Consider the following 22,898-nt stretch of genomic DNA (forward strand, 5'->3'; position numbering starts at 1 on the left):
CTTCGCCTGCTGACACAATGGATGGATGAGACTGACTCTGCAAGCAAACATGTCAGATTTACAAAAAAATATATGTATATAAAAAAACAACCAACATATATAGGATAAGGCTTTATAAACACCATCGTGTTTTTTGCAGGTGTCATATCATAAAGCTTTTCTTGGTGATTGATAAGCTACAGTGATTACAAGATCACAAAGGTTCCCCACTGCATTCCTTTCATGTTCAACAGAGACCATCAGCACCTAAATGAATAAAGGACACATTTTGACATTGAATCACATGAATATTGTTGTTTGACAACCGGACTTACATTTTAAGTATTTGTGTATGCATCCTAATACTGTCTTCTTTTTTTTAACCTGATAAAGTCAGCTCTACACCTGAGATAGGTGTAACTTTTATTACCTGAGACAGTGAACTTTACACCACTCAAATAAAACCAAAACACAATGGGTCAATCATGACTTTGTTAACTCTTTCAGCAAAAGATAGTGACTAAAAAGGCGTTTTTTTTTTTTTTAAACTGAAAATTGTTTGCAATTTTTACCGTAACCCTTGGGTGGAAAACTCCCAGCCAGCGTGACTGTTTGGTCTGGCACAGAAGGCAATTCAAAGTTCCCCTCAAAAAAAGTTAAAAATACTAACAATAATCAAACCGAGATACACTTTTCTGGAGGGAAGCTATCAGATAATAGTAATGGGGACACTATCTGACTGCGGGAAATTCTTTAATCCAACACATGCTGTATCCTTTTATGTTGCTTTCAGTGTTACAATAGACACATTAAGTGGTTATGCATTTTTGCTGAAATGAATCATGATGGCTGTCAAAAAAAGAAAAGTAAATGCAAAATGTCGCAATTTTCAAGAGAAACTGACAAATTATAATCTATTTTTGTGTGTATATGAAAGGCAAGCCAGTGCGCCTCGTCTGTGCTGATGCACTGATAGTGATGAAAAAGACCCAGCTCAAGATTCATTTCAGCTCAAGACATTCTGTGAGGATTTGTTTTGGCTATATGAACACATTTGAACCACCATAGTCATGTCCATCTTATGCATAACCCTTCAAAAAAGTGTTAACAAAGATTTTTTCTGTATAAGGATTATTTTAGCACCCCATGGCTACGAACGAGGAGAAGGTTTATTAACAAAGTTGGTTATAGTTTTTTTTTGAGTTTCCCTTCTCCTTACCTTACCTTTCTTGGAAAATGATCTGAATGGTAAGAAATTATTTACTTTGAGACGAACAGACAGAAGGTACAGTCATCATTTTTACATAACATAGATCAAAACCAGGCGATGCATAGCTCAGGCTTCAACCTCTTCAGCTTGTCTGGCAAAATAACTGAGGGCCATAACACCTGGTTTGAAAATGTTCTTCAACTGATGCCTTCAGCTTTATAGGCTAAATACTCACTAGTTTTTTATTTGGATGTCAGTGAAAACTCGAAGTTCAGAGTTCCTGAACCTTTCATAGCATCCCGCCAGAGACCAGGATTATTGTGGTGTTTGCAAGCAGACATAGTAGCAAAATCAAGTATGTGAGCTAAGAAGTGTTTTCCCTTCTGTAGGCTCTTTCTCTTGTCACATGTATCCTTGCACACTGAAGAACAAAGTGCCCATTAGTTCTAATGAACCCCACCATGCACACACTGATTACTATGCTACCAGAAGCAATTTTGGGTTCTTAGTGTCTTGCCGAGGGAAACTTTGACATATTGAGTGCAGTAGCTGGGGATTGAACGGCCAACCCCCTGATTTCAGAGACAACCAACCCTACCAATTAGCCACAGAAAGCTTCAAGGTCAGAATCAAACAGTAGGCCTATTGTTTAACCATTTTAGAAGAAAGAGATCAAACCTTGGTCAAATGGAAATATCTTATGATAAAGAGGTTAGCCATGCACAGAAAGAATAATGAGAAGTATAATGTTACACATTTTAATACCACATAGTTTTACAATACCATTAGACATGTCTGTACATTCCACTTCATAAAAGGCAGACTATTTAATAACCTATAAATTAACACAAAGAAACATTACAACCCTACTGCAGATGTAGAATTTCTAACTCACAGTATCGATGGTGATACATGATAATGTTGACAGTGGGGCCTCGTCCTGAATTAATCCTGATAAGATTCAACCAAAAATATTTTCCTGAATATCTCACACCAATATAAAACTAGCAGCATCTGTGTGCAAGAGACCATATGTTAGGATGCTTATTTACATTTTTAACTGTCAACATTTCCGTGTGTTCACTGTCTCAGTGTGTGCTGTCGCGATTAGAGAAGCTGTCATTACACGGCCTGTGTGAGAGCTAACACCTCAGCTCTGACACACTAGCTGCTGTCCAAGGTTTCTTCCCACTGCTCCATGACTGCATGGCCTGGTAAAAGGACACCACATGCACATTAAGTCAGTGTCTGAGTGAATAGGACTCTTGTTTCTGCTGCTAGAATACGCACAGGGGTGAGGTTGCCTTCACGGCCCAATCTTAGCCCTGACATCTTAACATCCAAGACATCTGTTGAAATACTATGATTTTGTAAAGGTGTACGCTTTCCTTTTTCCTTAATCTTGTTTCTTTTGTTGTCAAAAAACACAATAGGCCTAAATGATGTGAGCAAGGGTAAGAGTTCAATAGGTTGACAGCATCATCAGCACCCTCATTTAAATGTCTATGTGTAAGTTGGACCCAGAACCCTCTTCTTATGAATGTGACATTTTAATTGCGCCTTTACGGGATTTAACCATAGACTGTTATATATTTTTTTTAAATGTCTGCAAAAACAACTTCATACACACAGTATTAGTTCATAGGTTCTACTTTTGTCTGAAGTAAAGAGTAGGCATAGAAAGCCTACTCTTTACTTTTAAACTTTTTAAATACAGCTACATCACAGCACCACCGACAGACCTGCCTTAAGTTTACAATTTGAACTGAGCCATTTTCGAATTTCACCTTTTCCTGACATCACATGAAGGCAACATTCACCTTAAACCCACCACAGACCGACCTGTTCCGCGCATGCGCAGCAGCAGCGGAACATCCTCGTGGATGCACCACGGAGGCTCCGGTAATTAAAATAAAGGAAGATGCGGAAAAGAGTGAGGCGTTGAGATGGAAGACCCCGGAGCCACTGTACCTGAATGAAATGTCAGCTGTAGTGAGCGGATATAGTCACTGACAGAACCTCCAGCTGGAACAATTTGGTGTTGTTGTGAAGCCGGTCGAGACTCCTGAGAGCTGCACAAACTCCTGGAGCTGTCCAAGGTAGGAGCCTCTCCCCCGATGTCCTTCACGAGTATAGCTGCCTGTATCAATGGCAGACGGGTGTTTTGACGAAGTCTGTTTCCCTATCGATAAATGTATACCCCCTTACAAGCTATACCTTTCCTTAACATAAGCCTGTATACTCTAAACTGCGGACTGCACAGCTGCGGGAAACACTAAGACACCGACAACACAGGCTGGCTCGAACAGGAAGTGCAGTGTATGGATGAAGCAGTATCAGAAAGCTTTAGCCAACTTTACTCTGCGCTAGTTTTGCAATAGTCATGAGAATAAAAATAACAAACGCCTTTTTTTTTTTTTTTTATCTCAGCTGCTACCGGTGAACCCTAACAAGATGACCAACTATTTTTCCTGCAACTAGGGAGTTCACATACACCGTATGGACACCTAGCAATATATGCCAAACTAAACACCTTCAGAAAGTCATCTTCCTATAAGAAAAGACTGTGTTATTTTTGAGTAGCCTACATATGAGTTTGATTTAGTAAATACTGCTTCTGTTGTTGACGGGTTATGTATTTGAGTCTTATTATTTTACAAACCAAGGTAAGCTTTCCAAACAGCACTGCTCGTCCTGTGAAACATGATGGTTTTCATGATGTGATGGTGATGTTCTGATGGAGTCTTGGCAGGGTCAGGGTTGCAGGTGTGCATATCTGAAGGTTTGCATAGGTGACTGAACTATTGGCCTTGGTGTGGCTCTCCACATGTCCATCTATTGTAACATTAAAGTTCATTAATTGAAAAATGGAGGTAATGAACCTGTTGTGCTACCATCGTTCATTGACAACAGAGAAACATTTAGCCTACTTGGACTATTGCTGGGGAAAAACTCTTCTCCAAAACCCCGAAACCCCCCTTTATATTGTAGTAGTATATTTTTTGTTTCGAGATATCTTTAAAAAAAAAAAATCATGTTTGAATACTATTCTGCCCTACAAAGGCAAAAGGCAGTAACTTCAATTTTTTCAAAAATGAGTTTTTGTCACTTTTGGAACATTACAGATGTGCTTTATTATGTGGACAGATATCTTGAGTCAATTGTGTTGTTTTTTTTGAGAAAATAGTAGGTTGTATTTGCCTTAACTTCCAAAAGCCCTTGAGAAACCAAGACAGAGTCCAGTAACTTCACTCATCAGGGTCTTTGTCTTTGTTTTGCTGCAGATCAAAGTGAAGTTACTGTTTTACTGCAGTGGAGTTAAGGTGTTATGTCTTTGTTTTAATATCTGTCATCAAGCACTTCTGACACACACAGTAGCTTGACTAAAGTGTAGCAAAGAAATAGTGTTGGTTGTGTTATCTTAACCATGCAACCAAGTGAAATACAGTAACAAATGGAAGTGAATGCCTTTCGCCTTGGCATAACCCCGTATTATTGTACAAGCAATGCGAAGGCAGAGTACCTTCACTTCCAAATAAGGTTCAAAGGTCATGTTTGAGATAAATATTTTTATGAACATTAATAACCTCATTAAAAAGACAAAGAATTGCCACATTTCCAGTATTCTGCCTGCATTTGCCTCATTTGGCTGGACATCAAAAAGACTTTAAAGTCATTTTTCTCAGTTCTACACTCTGGCGAGTTAAGGTCTTTTGCCTTTGTAGGGCAGTATTATTCTTGAGCCATATACGCCACATCTACTATTTTTTCTCCCGTATGAAACATCTTATCTCAACTGACCATCATAGTCAGTTTCACATGACTTAATAGGGGTGCAACTGATCACAAAACTCAGTTTGGATCAAGCCTCCAGAAGTTAAGCCAATGCGGATATGCAAAATCCTGCGGTCCTTGAAGGGCCCGCTTGAGACTGGCTGCAGAAGCACCAGAAGTCACATACACACCCATTCAAAAAAAGCTTGTTTTTGCAGCAGAAATTAACATGTTTACAGCCTGGTTCAAAAGACTAAATAGGTCAGATTTGCTCACGTCTCAATCCACACAATCTCTACGGGGGTTGAATTTTTGGATAACTCATCCCTTTTGATTTCATGAAGGAGAAGCGTTATTCACAATAAGGAGCTTAGCTGACCTGATTGACTGATGGATGCAATGTAACGGTTTGTCAAGAGGCTTAAAACACGCCTCAGCTCCAGCTCTTATCCTGTCATTAGGTTGACTGAAAGTTAGGGTGAGACAGGATTTTCCAGCATGGTGACAGCCATCAATGTGACACCAGAGCCCCCTGCAGTAACAGATGGGTGACGTCACTCAGGCTTCGTCCATTAATATTTACAGTCTATGTTGTCAACTGAGCTGTGCGGGAGTTTTTCAAAAAGGAAACGAGCCATTCAAAGGAGCAGTGGCGTCGTTCTTTTCCATCACTGTGACTACATAGGGTAGCCTATGTACGGTGCGTCTATACAGGGAGAAAGTAGCACACGATTAATGCTTTTCAGAAAAGCAAGCTGTCTTGTTCTGTGTGTTGTTCTCTGATGTGCAGACACAGACCCAACAGCGCGTCCCTTTTTTATTTCCATTCAAGTCTGCCTGTCTCATAAACTAAGCTCAACCAGCAGATTAAAGACTGTCAAGGTTTGAGAACGAACAGTACCCAAGTGCAGATGCTTAACAAAAATGATTTATTTTAACAAAAAGGCTAGAGGCAAAATCCAAAAAGGGAAAACAAGGAAACACTAGAAACTCTGACATTGACAGACAACTGCTCTGAATTTACAAGAATGATCTGACAACACAAGGGAGACTAAATAGACACAGGGGTAATCAGACACAGGTGAGACTAATGACACAGGTGAAGACAATGAGGACAATCAACACGGCGGGAAACACACACAGAGGCAGGAATACAATATAAGAAACACTGAGGACAACTACAAACTAAATCATGAAACACTAAAGACACACAGAACTCAAGAATGTAACATTACCACTAGAACAAAGGAACACAAGGATAAGAAACTACAAAATAAAACAGGAAACACTAAAGACTAAAACTATGAAACTTTAAGACAAAAACAAAAGGGAAACAAGCAACACTAGGATGGACAGGAGAAATTAAAACAGGGAAACCTAAACGCTGAAATACGAAACTAAATGAGACCAAATCATGACAAAGACAAGCTGAAGCAACACACAATATAATATACAAAATATACAAGAATAGTAGTTATTATTGACCATATTGCAGCATGTTTAAAGTGCAGTGGTGCTATATTATTTCAAGACAGTTCTTAGCAGCTCTTGGGGGGGGGTAAAACTGCAATGTCTCTCTGCTGCTCCAAGAACGTTTAACCGATGGCAAAAAACCCATCACATAGCAGGGCCGAACAGATGTTCAGATTAACTATTTCTAAGTTATGTTGTCTTGCCAACGGCTTTTCTCCCATCTTGTACTCCCCGATCATGGATCTAACACTACAGGCATCAAGGCTTAGTGTGAGTCTGGCCTTTAGTGTTACTTGTTTTTGTGGTTTGTCATCTGACAGAGGTTGGGTTGCAAGTGTTTCTGACATGTTTTTGACATCTGCCGCTCATGCATGTCAGGCAAAGGATTTTGGAAAACGTTATGATTGATGTGTGTCAAATGAATCAACATTGAGTCTTTTTCTGAGGTACCTTAAGAGAAATGTAAAACACACACACACACACACACACACACACACACACACACACACACACACACACACACACACACACACACACACGCACTAACACATATTTTATTTTTGTACAAAGACAGTTTGCTGACGGGACAGCTGGTTGTGATTACAGTGAAACATTGTCAGAGCTCAAACTTGGTGTGAATTGAACAGATGGCCACTTCCTTTGCACTTGTAGCACTAACATACTGCTGACATCTTGCATCTGTTGTCAAATTAAGGGTTAGGGGGCAGGGTGAGGTGTGCTCTATGCCTGAACAAACTAAACTGACACCTGTCTGTGTGGCTATGGAGAGATTTAGGTGAGCTTTGTTCTTTAAACATTATCTTCGTTAAAAAAAAAAAAAAGAAAAGAAAAGGAAAATAGGTTTTATTTTCATGTTTCGGGAGCTGTTTTATCATATGCACTCCTGAAAATGTCGAGACGACTGCCCCTGAAATCATCCTTAGTTGCTTGTTCACACATGTACCCGACAGTTAGAAGCTTTCCCTTTTGAACTGCAGGAGGAGGTGTCAGGAGGCAGGACATGACATAAAAAGAACAATGTTGAGATGGAAGACAATTGCAACAGAGTCCGACATGATGATGAGAATTTTGCCTTTATATTAATGATACGTGTAGTTTGACTAATTAATAACAAAAGACTGAAGTCATAATGAAGACGTTTCATTATGTACATTTAGATCACACTGTTCTGCACTCGTTGCATGCCAGTCGCAGGATATAAACCTTCCCACTTCCTTGCGGTGAATTTTCTTGAATATTTTCTGCTGCGTTCTCATATTGGCTCACCCTGACTACACTCTGACAATTTACTAGGGAGCCGGCAGAAAAAATTCCGGTTAAAGTCAGAATGAAAATTCAGCTGTTTGTGTTCACACATGCAGCTCACCCTGAACATTTCAGGAAGTTTTTTGCCCTCTGCGTTATTTAAATTCAGACTACTATACAGCACATATATAACTTATGTCGACTTTTTTATTTCAGCGGAACATGAGCGTCTTTATGTGGTTTTCTGTCCTTATTGACATCTCACATATCGATGGTTTGTCTCAGACGCAGCGCCAGGATATGAATATTGACTGAGCTTGAATACGTTACAACTGTTTCCTCTTCTTATACCTATTGTTTTGCCTTATTTTAAATATATTTCTCAGAAACATTTATGCTAAAGAGCCAGCTTTTATTCCTCTGTTGACTTTAAATATTATAATTGCTACACGCACACTGCTCTTGGATATATTGGATGCTATCCATGGAGCAAAAACACTATGAATAGTGTCCAATACATCCATCTTTCACATCACAGATTCTTTTTTTTCATTAAGAAAAGTCCCCTCTTTTTGACGGGGGAGATAGATCCTTGTTGAGTGAGCTACACTGTCTTTTAATGAGCGATAGAGCGGCACACTGCACAGTCTTTTGATGAGCGTGTCTCAATAGGAAATTGTCCTTTTTAAAGTCAACAATTAAGAGACGGTTAGACCAGGCAGGGACTCACAGCTTCTGCTTTTGTGTATTTATTAGGATTTCTCACTAGGAAATGATTTAACAGCGATGACACCATACAGGGACTCTCTCTGCAGAATCAATGTCAGCCACTGAGGACTAGATCGATGAAGGAAAGTATCTGCCCTACTGTCGTTGCCCTCTCCTTTCCATTAACAGCCCTGTTGATTATTGCAGCCGTAGTTCTGATCATCAAAACAATTAAGGGAATACATTGGTCAGTTTGAAGCATTAGTGGAGGAGCATGTTTTAACTCTCTCTATCATAGTTTTGTTCTTACTAGGGATGTTCCCAGCAGAGTTAATTTAGAAATCATTTAAACTCAAATTTAAATTCCATTTAAACATTTAAGTGTAAAGTCAAAATGGAGCACAATTTATTCAGAATTGTTGTCGGGAAAACAATGTTATTTGGTTTGCCGAGTGTGGCTATCCTAAGCAGGGCTATCACCACCAGCCATCGTTCTTCCCTCCAGACTAACATCCACATGCCTGTGCTAAATGTGATCATCCATTGCTCCAGTTGATTTGCCAGATTAACCTGACACAGCCTGCATCCAACTTTGTCTTCATTTTCTGTCATCAGCCCCGACGAGTGGCGTTTGGCTGTGTCGCACTTTGAGAATAACATTTGACCGACAATTGTGGGCAAAATTAGAAATTGTGTAACTGGTAAGTAAGTCTAGGGCCGAGTAGCGAGCAAGATGATGTTTAACCATTTGGTCGACTAAATGAGCACAGCTGACTGCTGCTTTTTTTGGTCTAATTGACTCCTGAATTGTAAACGTGTTACATTATATAAGTACTTCCTTTCTTACCTATTTGAGAAAGTGGCAAAGATGGCCGTATGCAGTTTCCTCTTCAGAAAAGTATGTGGGAGAATCTGTTAAAAGCACTTCATTTGGAACATTATGATCTTTAAAGGCTTTATATGCGATTTTTTCATCCAGCAGATGTCGCCCTTGAGCACCAGCATGAAACCAAAACAACTCGCGGTGCATCGTTGTGTTAGCATGCTAATGCTAGCGATCTTTATTATGCTCGTATCTTCACACTGCATGTAAATTTACCTGAAATGAGCGTGATCTAGAAACACAGTTAAGCAGTGAGTACAGTGTGTTATTCTTCTTTTCTCTAGTCCCTCAATTAAACAACTTTTATTCGCGAGGGGAGGAGTCAGCCGCCATCCCGGCGATGTAAACAAACTGAAGATAGGACTCTGAAAACACTGAAAACATCACAGACAGTGGGACTCGGGTGTTACACTCATTGTAGACAGTCATGACTCACAGAGTTATTTTCAGAGGATATACTTGATTTCTACATTTAAGTGTGAAAAATGGCATATAAAGCCTTTAAATACTGCAGCCTGTGTATTCAGGAAGACAAGAGTGGTAGTGTAGGTTTAAACTTTTCCAGTGGTTATTTTGTGCCATATTAAAAGTCTTACAAATTATTCTTCTTCCGAGAAAAACAGCCATTTTAAATAGTAACAGGTAAGAATAAAAACCTGAATTAACCACATGTCAATGCAGACCTGGCATCAGAATGCCATACAGTGTGTCAGTGTCATTTTAAAGGCTAGGTTAACAGTTGAGATTGTCTCCAGCCAAGGCTCACAGAGGGTACGATAGTCAAAGGAAAATGCTACAATAACAGTGTCATAAAGTCATATTGGAAAAGGCCAGCGCTCAGGGATTTGCAATGGGGCTGTGTAATAAGGACGGGCAGACTGCAGCTCAGCTTGATAAAGGTCACAAGAGTTCAAGCAGGGTGGGCGTGCTGTGCTGGTCTGTAATTAGACTGTGTTGATGATACATGATATTAACACAAAATCTGCATTGGATGTTGTAAAGTTTGTCCTTGTTTTTATTTTATTTTTATTTTTTTACTTATTTCATTTTTATATCATTTTCCAGTTACACTTTGTCACTGTCCTGGGGCCCAGGAGCTTATTTATCAATGTCTTTATATACAGTCCTTACTACAGAGACATTATTTTAGTTATGCTCCATCAATTACCGAGAACAAACTGACATTTTCAGTCAAATTACTATCATGGTCTATCAAAAGGTTTGCAAATACTTATTTACAACACTGCAATTTGTAAGACACGTTTTTTATATATCATAACTAATTTAATCCCTGTCCAAATTAATAACTCTTCAGTTAACGGAGACATAAATCACATTGTATTGAGTCTGTGGAAATGCAATTTAGTTGTGCTTTGATAAATGTCAATCCAGTTTCTTTCCATTTGAACCAGTTTGCTTATTTTGTCTTTACAGTCACTGACCAGAGAAGCCAGTCAACATGCCTCCAAAACAACTGAGTAGAAAACAACAAAGGAAATTGTACACCTCACTGGCAGGGGAGGTAAGAGATTTATATGTGTTTTTCTCAGCTCACCATAGAGCAACCAGACATAGCAAAAGATTCTACCTGATAGATAGTTTAGAGATGTACAGACTGTCATCCCTATTTGTTGATGAATTAATCGGGTCCTTCATGACTTTAACGATATAAAGCTATGTTTCTTTATGTGTTGTTGGGTCTCAGTGACTGAGGACTTTCAGGTAATCTGAACTAGGGCCCGACCAATATGAGATTTTTTCGGGGCCGATTAATCAGAAATAAATCAGAAAACGATAAACCTGCCGATATCTATCTTAGATCCATGTTCAGTCTGTAGAGATAGATATAGATATACAGATGTATTGCATTGAACGCATGAATGGAGTTATCAAACGCTATCACAAAAGATATATAATGAAGACAACATGGTCACTCAACTGGAAAGTAACTGCACATGTACATGCGTCACCTCTCGACACTCTGGAGAGTGATAATGCTTGTTGTAATCCACATAGCGCCCTCTGCTGGTGAGAACTGCTAGTGTAATTCAATGAAACTTGAAATACTATTTGACTGGTGAATATAGTAATATCGGCTCTTACCTGCTTTAAAATTAGCCGATAAGATACTCACTGGATAAGCTAATATTGGCCGATATTATTGGCTGGCCGATTAATCGGTCTGGCTCTGACCTGAACTGCCTTTTTTTGCGGTGACTGTCATTCCCCATTTTCTGCTCAACCAGTTAGGAGGTTGGAGTATTGGGATGTTTTGGAACAGAGCTTCAGCTGCAGTGCTTCTTGAAACCCTCAGCTGCTTCTTCAAGTGTAGTATTCTGTCACCATCTAGTGGCAAGATGAAACCAGACATAACGGCATAAGGTATGACTTGACCATATTTAAAGGCGTTTGGCAAGTGTCCTTGAGGGACTAACAGGTGTAGACATTTGGAGAAAATTAGTCGCAGTGGAGATCTTGTTCCATGACATATCTGTATTCATAAAAATATGAAATTAGTGAACATATTGTATCCATTAAAAAACAACAAAAACAGAGACACATTACTATAAAACAAAACATATGAATGGTTTTACTATTGCTTATAATAACTATTTATATCATTATTGTATTGTACAATTGAACCATGCAGGGGAAATCGCCTACAATACTTGTAGGGTATCTGTATTGTTTGCAGAACTGATCACAAATTAAGTCCAACTTTCTAGAATTAGATGTAGTATCATTTATAGAGTTATCATATTAGCTCTTCATCAGTACTAAGAGGATTTAAATGGTATACATGTTAGCAAACGTTGACATTGACAAAAAGGATCTTAAAAGCTTGTACGTAAAGGAAAGCAGATGTTGAGGATGAAGTGAAAGGTCACTTCTACTAGTCCATTGTGATCAATGGGGGGGGAGGGTTATGATACCATCTCATCACTCCTCAAATGTCTGCATGTAAAATAAAACTGCCAGGAGTGATTAGGTCGGAGCCTAGGTGCCAAACGCAAACTATACTCTGCTGCTACAATAAATATTTGAAACAGATACAAACGTGAGTCTGACTGAACTTATGATTAATGCATATTACCCAAGCCATGAACCGCTCATAGTCTGAAAAAAGACAGCTGTGGAAAACAGTTTGACAGCTCAGGGAGTCACAGAGAATTATAAGGGAAACAGAAAGCGTTGAAGAAAACTTTAGAAACAGTAAGAATTATTTCATCTTCTTTCAAACTGAGATTCCATTAACTCCACAGCGCTTCACATAGACTGTCATCACTCTAATGTCCCTTCATTTTCTACAATTGTCACTACGGGGCTTAAACTCATAAAGTCAAAGTTATAGCCTCTAAGTGAGAGGTGTATTAACTGCATTTAATCAGTGTTCATGCTGTTATATTGCTATGGGAACTTATGACGGCCTAATTTAGCTACTTTACATGATATATCATGTTGAGTATACTAATGAATGTCAGAACTCTACAAACAGGAGCTCTTTACGAGCCAAAGATGTAAATGGTGAGGAACTGTGCATCTCGTGGGGTTATTTATTATGGGGTTGTGGCAGTGGCTCAGTTGGTAGAGTCGAACATCTCTTAACCATAAGGCTGAGGGTTCAATCCCCAACTCCTCCTCCGTCCTGACTAATCCATCTGTCTCTTTGTGCAGAATCATTTCAAGAATTAGTCGACGAGTTTTTCACTTGGCCGGATGGATGTAGTTAGAATTCAGAGGTCTGTGTGAGTGTGTGTGTGTGTGTGGGTGGGTGGAGTGTGCAGCTGCGTGGGATAATCTGAAGCGACACGACGACACAGTTTATTCCAGGTAGAAATTATACCAAACCAAAGTAAAGCATACACTTAAGAATTAACAGCAAAAAATATTCTGATTGATTGAAGTTAAATGTGCTGTGATTGACCAAAATACCGGATGAACAGGTACACGGCCCACATGTTTAACCAGGGTGTGAACTTGGCGGCGGCCGGCTTGTTAAAAAAATGCAGTGTTTTTATTTTACTTCATTTATTCCTAAAATTAGCTCAAAAACAAATTAAATATAGCTCATTTCTTTATTGGTACACATTGAACAGGGAATGGGTTTTAATGTTTTGATTATTTGAAGGTTATGATACTTAAAGGCCTATCCAAACACTGACATTAGAACAACACTAAAGAATACAGCAGCCTTAATATAATTATATTATTTCAGTGTGTATGAGGGCATTTTTATTCATAAAGAGCACAACAGAAAACTTCACTGTTGTAGTCATGTGCAAACTCAAATCTTTTACTTTAATTTCAGCATAAAATCTCACTGAAGGACTATGGTTTGATTTTAAATTGAACAACCTTTTTGTATTTCATTTCACAATAATGGGTAAAATATACATACTATACAAAATATACTCGGGAACCCCACTTTGGGAATCCACTGGCTTGGTTGACTGAAAAGACAGCATTTCCAATGGGAATCATTGGGCTTCAGAAGTCCACATAAGAAACCAGTGGGTGACATCACTGAGACTGTGGACTCATGTGACATTCATGCTTCCACTGCTGAAACTGGGGTGCATATCTTGTGTATTTGTTGGTGTCAGAACCTAAAATAACATTTAAAAAAAAAAGAATGTCGTAGGAATATGCTACTACCTGTCATTGTTAGTTAGAAAAATATATATATTAAAGTGGGAGGCATAAGTGAGCAATGGGCATTAGTAATTTACTGTATTGAGGCTTATCTTTTGGAATCATACACCAGTCATTTGGACTTTTCAAACAGAGATTATTCCATATTCTTCCACAGAAAGCTGTATAAGCAATGTGCCTGTTGATTTGTTTACTGTGCAAAAGAAATGACTGAACGGCGCCTAGCTGTTGTTTAATAATTCACCACTGGAGGGTGCAGCTTGTTCACTCAGTTAAGGGGGGGAATGGAAAGGGGTTATAAACTTGCAGATTTAAGTTTGTCCATTACTAATACTGCAAATGTCTGCCAGCTGCGTTTAGACTGAAACTAAATACGAATACTCAAGTACTCTCTAATATGTTTATGCTAAGCTATACATCTGTAGTATCAATAATTCAAAGGACTGTCTTTTTTACAGTCTTTTTTCACTTTGCCACATTACAGTGCTCTATCTCTAGCTATACTATGTCCTGTTAAAAATTACATGTGCAAAAAAGCAGTTAAGGCATTGTTTGTAACCATATATTGTGTGACATTTGGACACATCATCAGTGGTAGTACCTAGGGTCCTCAGATGTTTTGGGTCATTCAACGTCGGACACCCTTGCCCTGGCGACCCAGCAGAAAGCATGATAAAGCCTTAGCACCCACAGTTGGATCCTCTCTTGATCTGCAGCCACCTTGAGGATTCACTTTTTGAGAGTTGACTATACAGCAGCAACATGCTGCACTCACCCTCTACTGTGATTACCATTCTTTCCTCCTTCCCTATCCTCTCTGCTGGGCTTGTGGGAGCATGTAAATGGGAATGTGTACAGATCGACTTGTTGTTGGCTTTGTTTATTTTCCTGAGAGTGATGAGGAAACAATTAGTTCCCATTAGAGAGCTAATGCATTGATAACATGATAGAGGGTACATCGTGTTCTGGCCTGCTGTCACCTCTTTTCTAAGGACAGAGAAGCAGACAGTCAACAGATGTGTGCTGTTTCTTAGCAAAGGTCTGAACATCTCAACATCTCTAGAGCAAACATTAGCATTTGCTAATCAATGCTAATTTCCACCAAACCAAACAATTACAGTAGCTCCATAGTGACAAGTGATGTGGGTTTTTTTTTTTTGTCAGGTGGTCATTTCATGAAACTTGTTCAGTTTAATTCTAACAATACATTTAACCTGGTCAGAATTGATTTTGTGGCCTACTTTGGCTCAGATAATAAAAGTTTCACTTTCCCCTCCAACAGTTTTCAGAGATCACTTTAAACTGATCTAACTTAAACCTGTGCACATACCCCCTCCAGCTCAACCAACAGATTGACATTTTTGGTTCAAAATGAAGTGTCTCCACAACTATTTGATTGACCGCCATGAAAATTGGTATACATATTCATGTGTGCTCTCCGGGCGAATGTAATAACTTTGATGATTCTCTAACTTTTAATCTTGTGCCGTCATCAGGTCAAGTTTTCAATTTGTCAAGTACTTTGGCTTACAATGTTAATCCTCGCAGAACTAATTACATTCCCCTCAGATATGCACTGTGAAATGAGCACTGAGAAGTGTAGAGTAACCAGCAAACAGCTAGTAAATCGTTGTAGTACTTTTCAAAGTAGGTTCACTTTGAATTAAATGACAGCATCTATGAAAGGCCTGCTGTCAACGAAAACTGGCCCTTATAAGTGGAAGAAAATGGATGGATGGAGAACAAAACCCCAAAAATAGGTTATCGAGAGAAAACAATGTTTTGCTGGGCCTTGCTTTTAGGTTTAGGAGGTCAAAATGCTCCAGCAACACTTGTAGTAAGAAGATCAACTTTTATTGTTTAACTTTAACTTAATTGTTAATAAAGTTGATCTTCTTATACTACAAGTGTTGCTGGAGCATTGTGACCTCTTCTAAACCTTTCACTCTTCATGCACCTTGTCAGTTGGTGAAGTTTGTGCAAGAAAATCCTCCTTTTCTTCAGTACCTTGCTTTTAGGTTAACATGCATATCTCCCTTTTGCTATAATTATGCAAGTATGTACTATTAGCAAAAAGACAATAAGACTGATTTGTTATTATAAACTATGCAGAAGATGTGAAGTCACAGAATTAATCAAATAACAGAACACTTAAGTTTTGATATTTGTTCAGGAAACAGCTGCACAGCAGCAGCAAACAATATAAGATACCTTTCTCATTTTAATTCCCTCCAGACAAGGCCAACGAGTTCACAGAGAAAGTTTTTTTTTTAGTACTTTCAGAATTGTATTGCATTCAGAATATGTGCGGTTAGTCCCTTCTGTTAAACTGCCTAAAATAATAAGTTAAAGGACATTAAATGTTACATATAATTACTGCTGCTATACAGTGACACTGTACAAAAGAATGTGTGCTTTGGTTATTTACTGTTATGCATTAAAGTGTATTCAGTACAGTAACAGAAGACTCTTTTAGAAGTAGAAGCTTGGCTGATTACCAACTCTCCTGTTAGCAAGAGAGAGAGAAAAAGAGATGCGACTTGCAAAGATATTCTAAGTCAGCAAAATATCATCATGCTGTAGAGCTGCCAATTCCAGTTTTTTCCCAGGTATTGAAATAAAGCCTTATGTGTTCCATTTTTGGCTGAGAAAAATCAATGAAAATATTATCTAGGAAGCATTACCATCTTTTTAAAAGTTATTTTGGGGCTTTTTATGCCTTTATTTTAGAGACAGGACAGTGGATATTGTCAGAAACTGAGGGGAAAGAGAGTGGGGAATGACATGCGGGAAAGAAGCCACAGGTTGGTCTTGAACCCGGGCCGTCTCCTCTCAAGGACTTAGGCCTCTTTACATGGGGCACGTGCACTAACTGCTATAGGCTACCGCTGCCCCTTTCCAGCTTTTCAATGCCCGAACAACCTTTAAAATCACAACTACCTCTTAACATTGTTTCTAAAATGTGTTGTTTTTTTTTTGGTGTGTTGCAGCAAAATGTTCTAATTAGTCACTCGTTCTGAGTATTATTGAGACAGTGTGGGGAGGTAAAAAGCTTAGCTCGCCTATGAAGCATGAAGACTTTGTTTGGATGCATCATTAATTGAAACACTAACAACCCCAGAGAGAGTCTTGATCTACTTTGTAATTATCTGCCCACCAGTCGCCAGGAAAAAGGTTTCTCCAGAGAAAGAGAGAGAAACAGAGAGACAGAGATATAAACATGCACCAATACTAATGAATATGTTTCTGCAGGAGATTGTAAGTGCAATCTCAATACTTCCCCTGTGGTTACCTGCCACATTGTTTAATTTTGGATCGCACTATCACTTACTTTGTACTATCACTTACTTTATGACAATTGTTTTCACGATGCACCGTGCTGCACTAAGGTTCTCTTCTAAGCAGAAGTTTATATTTTTAACCTTTTTTTCACTGTTAAACTCATGCAAAGGAGATCCAATCTTATTTACATCTAAAAAGCTACCAGTAAATTCCAAGGCCATAATGTTTGCAGGGACACTCTCTCTGAAGATGACGTCTTATGCAGACTCCTGGGGGCATTTATAATGTATATAGATGCATTCCTAATGCTTTACGACTACAGTACACACATATACAATCATGGAAAAACAACAAGTTGTGATGTGTTTAATAATAAACCAAAGCAATGTTTTAGCTCCAGATTCTGGCTTTTGTAAACCACCTTCGTTTAGTCGTTCATACCACTAAGGAACAAATACCGACCATTTAAGAAGTTGCCTTATTATGAACAAACCTTAGAATTAAATATTTTGCCAAAATGTAATCTCTGTGGTGTGTTTAAATGAAACTTCTTCAGACAAAAGGCAAGGGATTGAACTTTGGGGATACCTTCAAGTTTGCTTCAGTGCAATGAGATAGTCAGAACATTAATTTGCCAGGGCTTTGATTTGTGACCGGATTTAGGTAAAAACTCAAACAATTTCCAATATCCTCAGCTGTGCTTAGTTGATAGATCATTACCCTCATGATAAACACTATTTATGCAAAGTCCCTGGAACTGTTTATTGTATCGTAGCTCCTTGATGTGAGATGCTGTGCATGTAGAGAAAACAGAGCTACGTGGTCTGTGCCTTTACCCCAACCATCAGTCTCCACTTCCACCCATGCCTGCCACAATTATTTTCATTCAAAAAACATTGGGCCTGCAGGAGCAGTCCTCACATCAGCGGGTCGCAAGAAAGACACTGCATGAATTTCTTATGAAGTGTGACATACCAGATAAGCCTGGGCTGCTTGAAGCATGCTACTTTGAAGTTTTCTCTTCTGCCACTCTGCCTTCAGTAAGAGCTCTTTATTAACATGTTATGATGAAATCAAATCTTCTGTGGGCAATTAACTCAGAAAGCCATATAAATTAGGCCATATTCTCTGATAATATACACTAATTTAGTTAATCCTGATCATGTTTCTCTGTTGCTTGAATTCATGTAAAAAAAATTAATGTGTGCACTGAGAAAGATTGATATGTATTTCAAAGTGATGTGTGTGCTTGTTAGCTAAGGTATTCTTGCATGCCTAGTTCTGTGATGTATTGACTGTATCTGGGTCACACTGCTGCCTTTGGCATTATGGTGCAATAAAATACAATGTAAGCATTTCTCATATCTCAACCACAAAACGCCTATTTATAGATTTACAGTCAGTCCGAGTAATGTATCTTTTGAAGATGTCGTACACTATCTATGGCAGATTACACTTAACAGTAGTAATTGACTCTAATGTACAGTTAAGTCTTGTGACCCTGTAAAAAGGCAATTAACATGTGGGAACAATGAATAATCTGCTATCACCATTTAGAATTATATAAACTGTGTGGAGGTTAATTTAATAACATTTTTTTTGTAAGTGTGGTGACCCTTCCTCAGGAAAAATCAAAAAGGTGTAAAGGTACATGTTGCTTTAAGTACACAGGACTTTACTAGACTGCATAAAGTAATGCTGAATGCACAATTGAAATTACAGTACAGAGGGCACAGGTGCTGTGACAGAGTTTAACTTAGGATACGCAAGCTTTACACTGGCTTATGAAATATTTGAAATGAGCAAATGGGTCAGTCTTTAGTTTAAGATCCTATTATTGTGTGATAAAGTAAATAGATAGATGTACAGTAAAATATAAAATATAATCTGTTTTGTACTCTTTGTTTTTCTTAGTGGCTTCTGTCTAATTCATGCATATGCACTCTCCCTGATCCTTTGACATCTTCCATGAGTAAATGAAAGTTAAATTCAATAATCCTCCAAACCAAAAAGCTAAATATGCTGAGCATCTTATTTATAAAAAATCTCAAAATATCACAACCCTTGAAAAAATATTTGGCTATAATAAAGGTCCTTTATGTAAGATATCTACAGAGTTAAATCATAAAATGACCTTACTATATCATCAGACATTCAGGTAACATGCTATATTAACGTGCTGACTTCTCGGACAACACTGCAGCAGCCAGTATGTCCTCCTGCTAAATTTTGATTCAGAATGCAGAATATGTTTTTGTTTTTTGTTTTTTTTACCAGAGAATGAGGCAGATTCACAGTACCCCCACACAGTAATTGTTTGCCTCTCGGCTTGCCAGGTAAACGGCAAACCAACAGATGCTGCAGCGATGGAAGCAAGCAGAGTTCAGATATAACTAATTCTTCCCGACCTGAACAGCATCGGCATTTTTCTAATAAGCTCCACGACGTAGAAACGTGTTAAGAACAGGAAAAATATTCAAAATGCTTTATAAAAATAGATCAGTGCAGAGGTGGCTGAACACTGAAGCTTCAGGGTCTGCAACATGTCAGAGTTACATATTGCTCCTTTAAAATGTCAATCTATTGCCTTTGCTCTTGACAGACATGTATCAGTAGTTCAAGCCGAAACAGACCTGAGTTAAAAAAATGTAATTCTTGCATTTGATCTATTTACTTATCACGATTAAGGGAAAGCAAAAGTTTCATTTTTAATTATTAAGGTTTCATATTGTGCGCTTCCCCCCCATTGCCTGAGTCTAAAAGTTGATTGATAGTGCTTTCATGTTCTCTACAAGTGTGTGTGTGTGTTTAAGGCTCTGGGTCTTTCATGCCTAAATGTTACTGCTGTGCAGTGGGGCACCTGTATCCACCAGACAACAGAGCTCATTAACTGCTCCTCACAGGGGGGAACAAACAATCTCCTGCTCCTTATGAGAGGAACAAGACAAATAAAAAATGCCTGTCATACTGTTCTCTGATGTCATATTTATTGTGTTTTTTTTTTTTTGCTGTATTCTCTAAGATACAACTGCAGCTGCAGTCCTTTCATGCCAACATAAAGTCACAGCAGTTCCTGGCTACTTCAAATCCTACCTGGCTGTACATGACAGATTGTAGCTGTTTGTTATATTGATCTGTCTGTTTGTCTGTTGGTGAAGAGATGTGTAATCCAGTGCACTCAGATACAGTGACAGTAAAATCAGCTCCTGTATTGTTTTCCTCACATTAATTTCCGTTGCCATGGTCACATGTGAGGCTGCAGCAGCGAGCTTCATGAGAGAGGCACCCTCCTTCTCTTTCTCCCTGCAGCTGCCACTGCTGCTGTACTCACTCGCACATCGCCGTTGAATTGAATTGAAACACTGTCATAAGTCCACATTCTACTTTCTAGGACAGGTTTTTGTTCTCTCAGTGCTATCTTTCCATGCAGACTATTGTATGTTTCATCATTTATATCCCGAGATATCTCTGAGGTTTTAGCCTCCCACTTTTACTGAAAGTGTATAAAATGGTTGTAATTTTGCAATGCCTGGATGAAGGGGGGTTAGGGAAATGTTTTTTCACCATAAAACTTCTAGTTGCATGGATCCTCAATTGAAAATTCATTTCAGATTCATGAAACGACAAATATTAGAACAAGTGTTTCTTTTTCTAACCCTACCTTAAATGAAAATGGTTATTACTTCGCTCACACTACGGTTTATTTCACGGTTAGATATTTTCTTTTCTGAACTTGGCAGGTGTTATTTTCAAAACTTGCTTTGCTTAAATGATCGCCCATATAGGGATAATAATTGTATTCCCAGTGAGCATAAGGAATATTCGCATATTTTACCTCACAGTGGGAAGAAATCAAAGGATAATGTTCTTTGTTTTGGCTACAGGCCTAATAAATAAGACATATGTATGTTCATATGGATGTATATGTACAAAATACAAATAGCAGTAGATCTGCAATCTTGATTTAAATATGTATACCCACAAAGAGCAGGTCACCACAACCTTTACAAACAGGTCTGTCATGATTAATACTGGAGTACAAGTGGATACCGGGGGAGGATCATAAAAACATCAGGCTGTCAGACAATAATCATTTTGGACCTCAAAGTGAAATATTATCTTTTTTGCTATGGTGCAATGTTGTGTGTGCTTCCCTTGCACTTGTGTGTGTGTGTGTGTGTGTGTGTGTGTGTGTGTGTGTGTGTGTGTGTGTGTGTGTGTGTGTGTGTGTGTGTTTTGCCTCAGCAGTAGAGCAGTGACTGTGAGCTTCCTCATAGGCTGAGCAGGACAGTGACAGATGGGCCTGTAGGTCTACAGAGGACTCAACTGTGTTCACACATTCACAACTGCTTACATCGAATGCTTTCTGATTGGCTGGATTTTGAGCTCTCTGTCTGCATGAGTAATCCTGTTTGTTTGTGTGTGTGAAAAAAACAAAAACATGTTAAATCTGCATAAGAAGAGTTCTGTTAGCTGTTAGCAGTATGTTTTTCCTATTAACCTCTCATGTCAATATGAGACTATCAATATCCAAATGAGGACTTATGTAAAGATTATTCCCAAGTAAAATTAATTTAAATAGTTTACAGTAAAAAGAAAGGTTGATTTTGTTTCCATCCCCAGCTCCTGCAGCCATATGTCCGATGTGTCCTTGGGCAAGACACTTAACCCCAAGTTGCTCCCTCTTCTTTGTCAGTGGCGAATGGGATTAGTTACTTCTGATGATGACTTTACAAAGCAGCCTCTACCACCAGTGTATGAAGACACTGTGTCTCTGACAGTCATGGCAATCCAAACACATTCTCTGATCCACCCAACTTGTCTACTACTGTATAAATTATTTTTTTCTTATGGCCGTATGCTTTTAATGTGGTCTTAATCTTTCCTCATTTCTTACAATGATAAAACCCACAATCTTTAAAAAAAAATAAAAAAAACAATAAAAACAAGATATCACAAGTTTTCCAATCTCTTCATCTGTATCTCTTGAACACCAAAATGTTTAGTTACTCATACAGTTCTCATTCTGGCAACTCTGGATCTGAAATTCAAAACATGCATCATCAAACATCTCGTATGTTTGAGCATGAAGCCAGCAACATATTAGTTTGGCCTAGTTACTATCCAAATGGGGGTTGATGATGGAGTGACACAGTAATGGCAACCATTACTCAAAGCTGTCAGCGTGTACCCAGCTGACTCCTCACACCCTCTGCATCTCCATCTCTATCTCCATCTCTGTGTGCCTCATCCTCTTCATCTGTCCCTATGTCTCCTCTGACAGCCTTCACTTATGGATTTCAGTGGGCCAGTAAAGCAGATAAATGTGTGTCTGGTGTTGGAGAATATACAGAGAGAGTGTGTGGGGTATAGAATAGGATGAAGCTTTAATGGTCCATGTGGGGAAACGGGATGGCTGAATCAATTCAGCAGAAATAAAGGAAGAAATAAAGAGGAGAAATAACTTCAGAGTTAGTGGTAGGTGTTTAGCATAATACATCCATTCTGAAATATCAAGAAGTAGAAAGATTAAAGAGAGATATAAGCATTATTAAGGATTGCACCCAGCAGATAAACACAAAAAGACAGCAGTATTAGAAAATGAACATATATGCAGTTGCTTTTTTGTAGTTGTGCTATTGAATAATGCATTTAAAGAGACACACACAC

General features: G+C 38.6%; 1 protein-coding gene across 1 annotated transcript in view; it reads left to right on the forward strand.

Annotated features, from left to right (window-relative positions):
- The first annotated feature begins 3,070 nt into the window (after positions 1-3,070).
- The window catches only part of LOC132994193 (phospholipid phosphatase-related protein type 5-like), an 83,612-nt gene continuing 63,784 nt past the window's right edge, over positions 3,071-22,898 (forward strand). Inside the window, exons 1-2 of the mRNA XM_061064391.1 lie at positions 3,071-3,288; positions 10,728-10,815. Coding sequence (XP_060920374.1) covers positions 10,753-10,815 — 63 coding nt within the window. The 5' untranslated portion in view covers positions 3,071-3,288; positions 10,728-10,752. The remainder of the gene's footprint in view (positions 3,289-10,727; positions 10,816-22,898) is intronic.

The sequence above is a fragment of the Labrus mixtus genome, chromosome 19 (assembly GCF_963584025.1).
Source record: "Labrus mixtus chromosome 19, fLabMix1.1, whole genome shotgun sequence".
Lineage (NCBI taxonomy): Eukaryota > Metazoa > Chordata > Actinopteri > Labriformes > Labridae > Labrus > Labrus mixtus.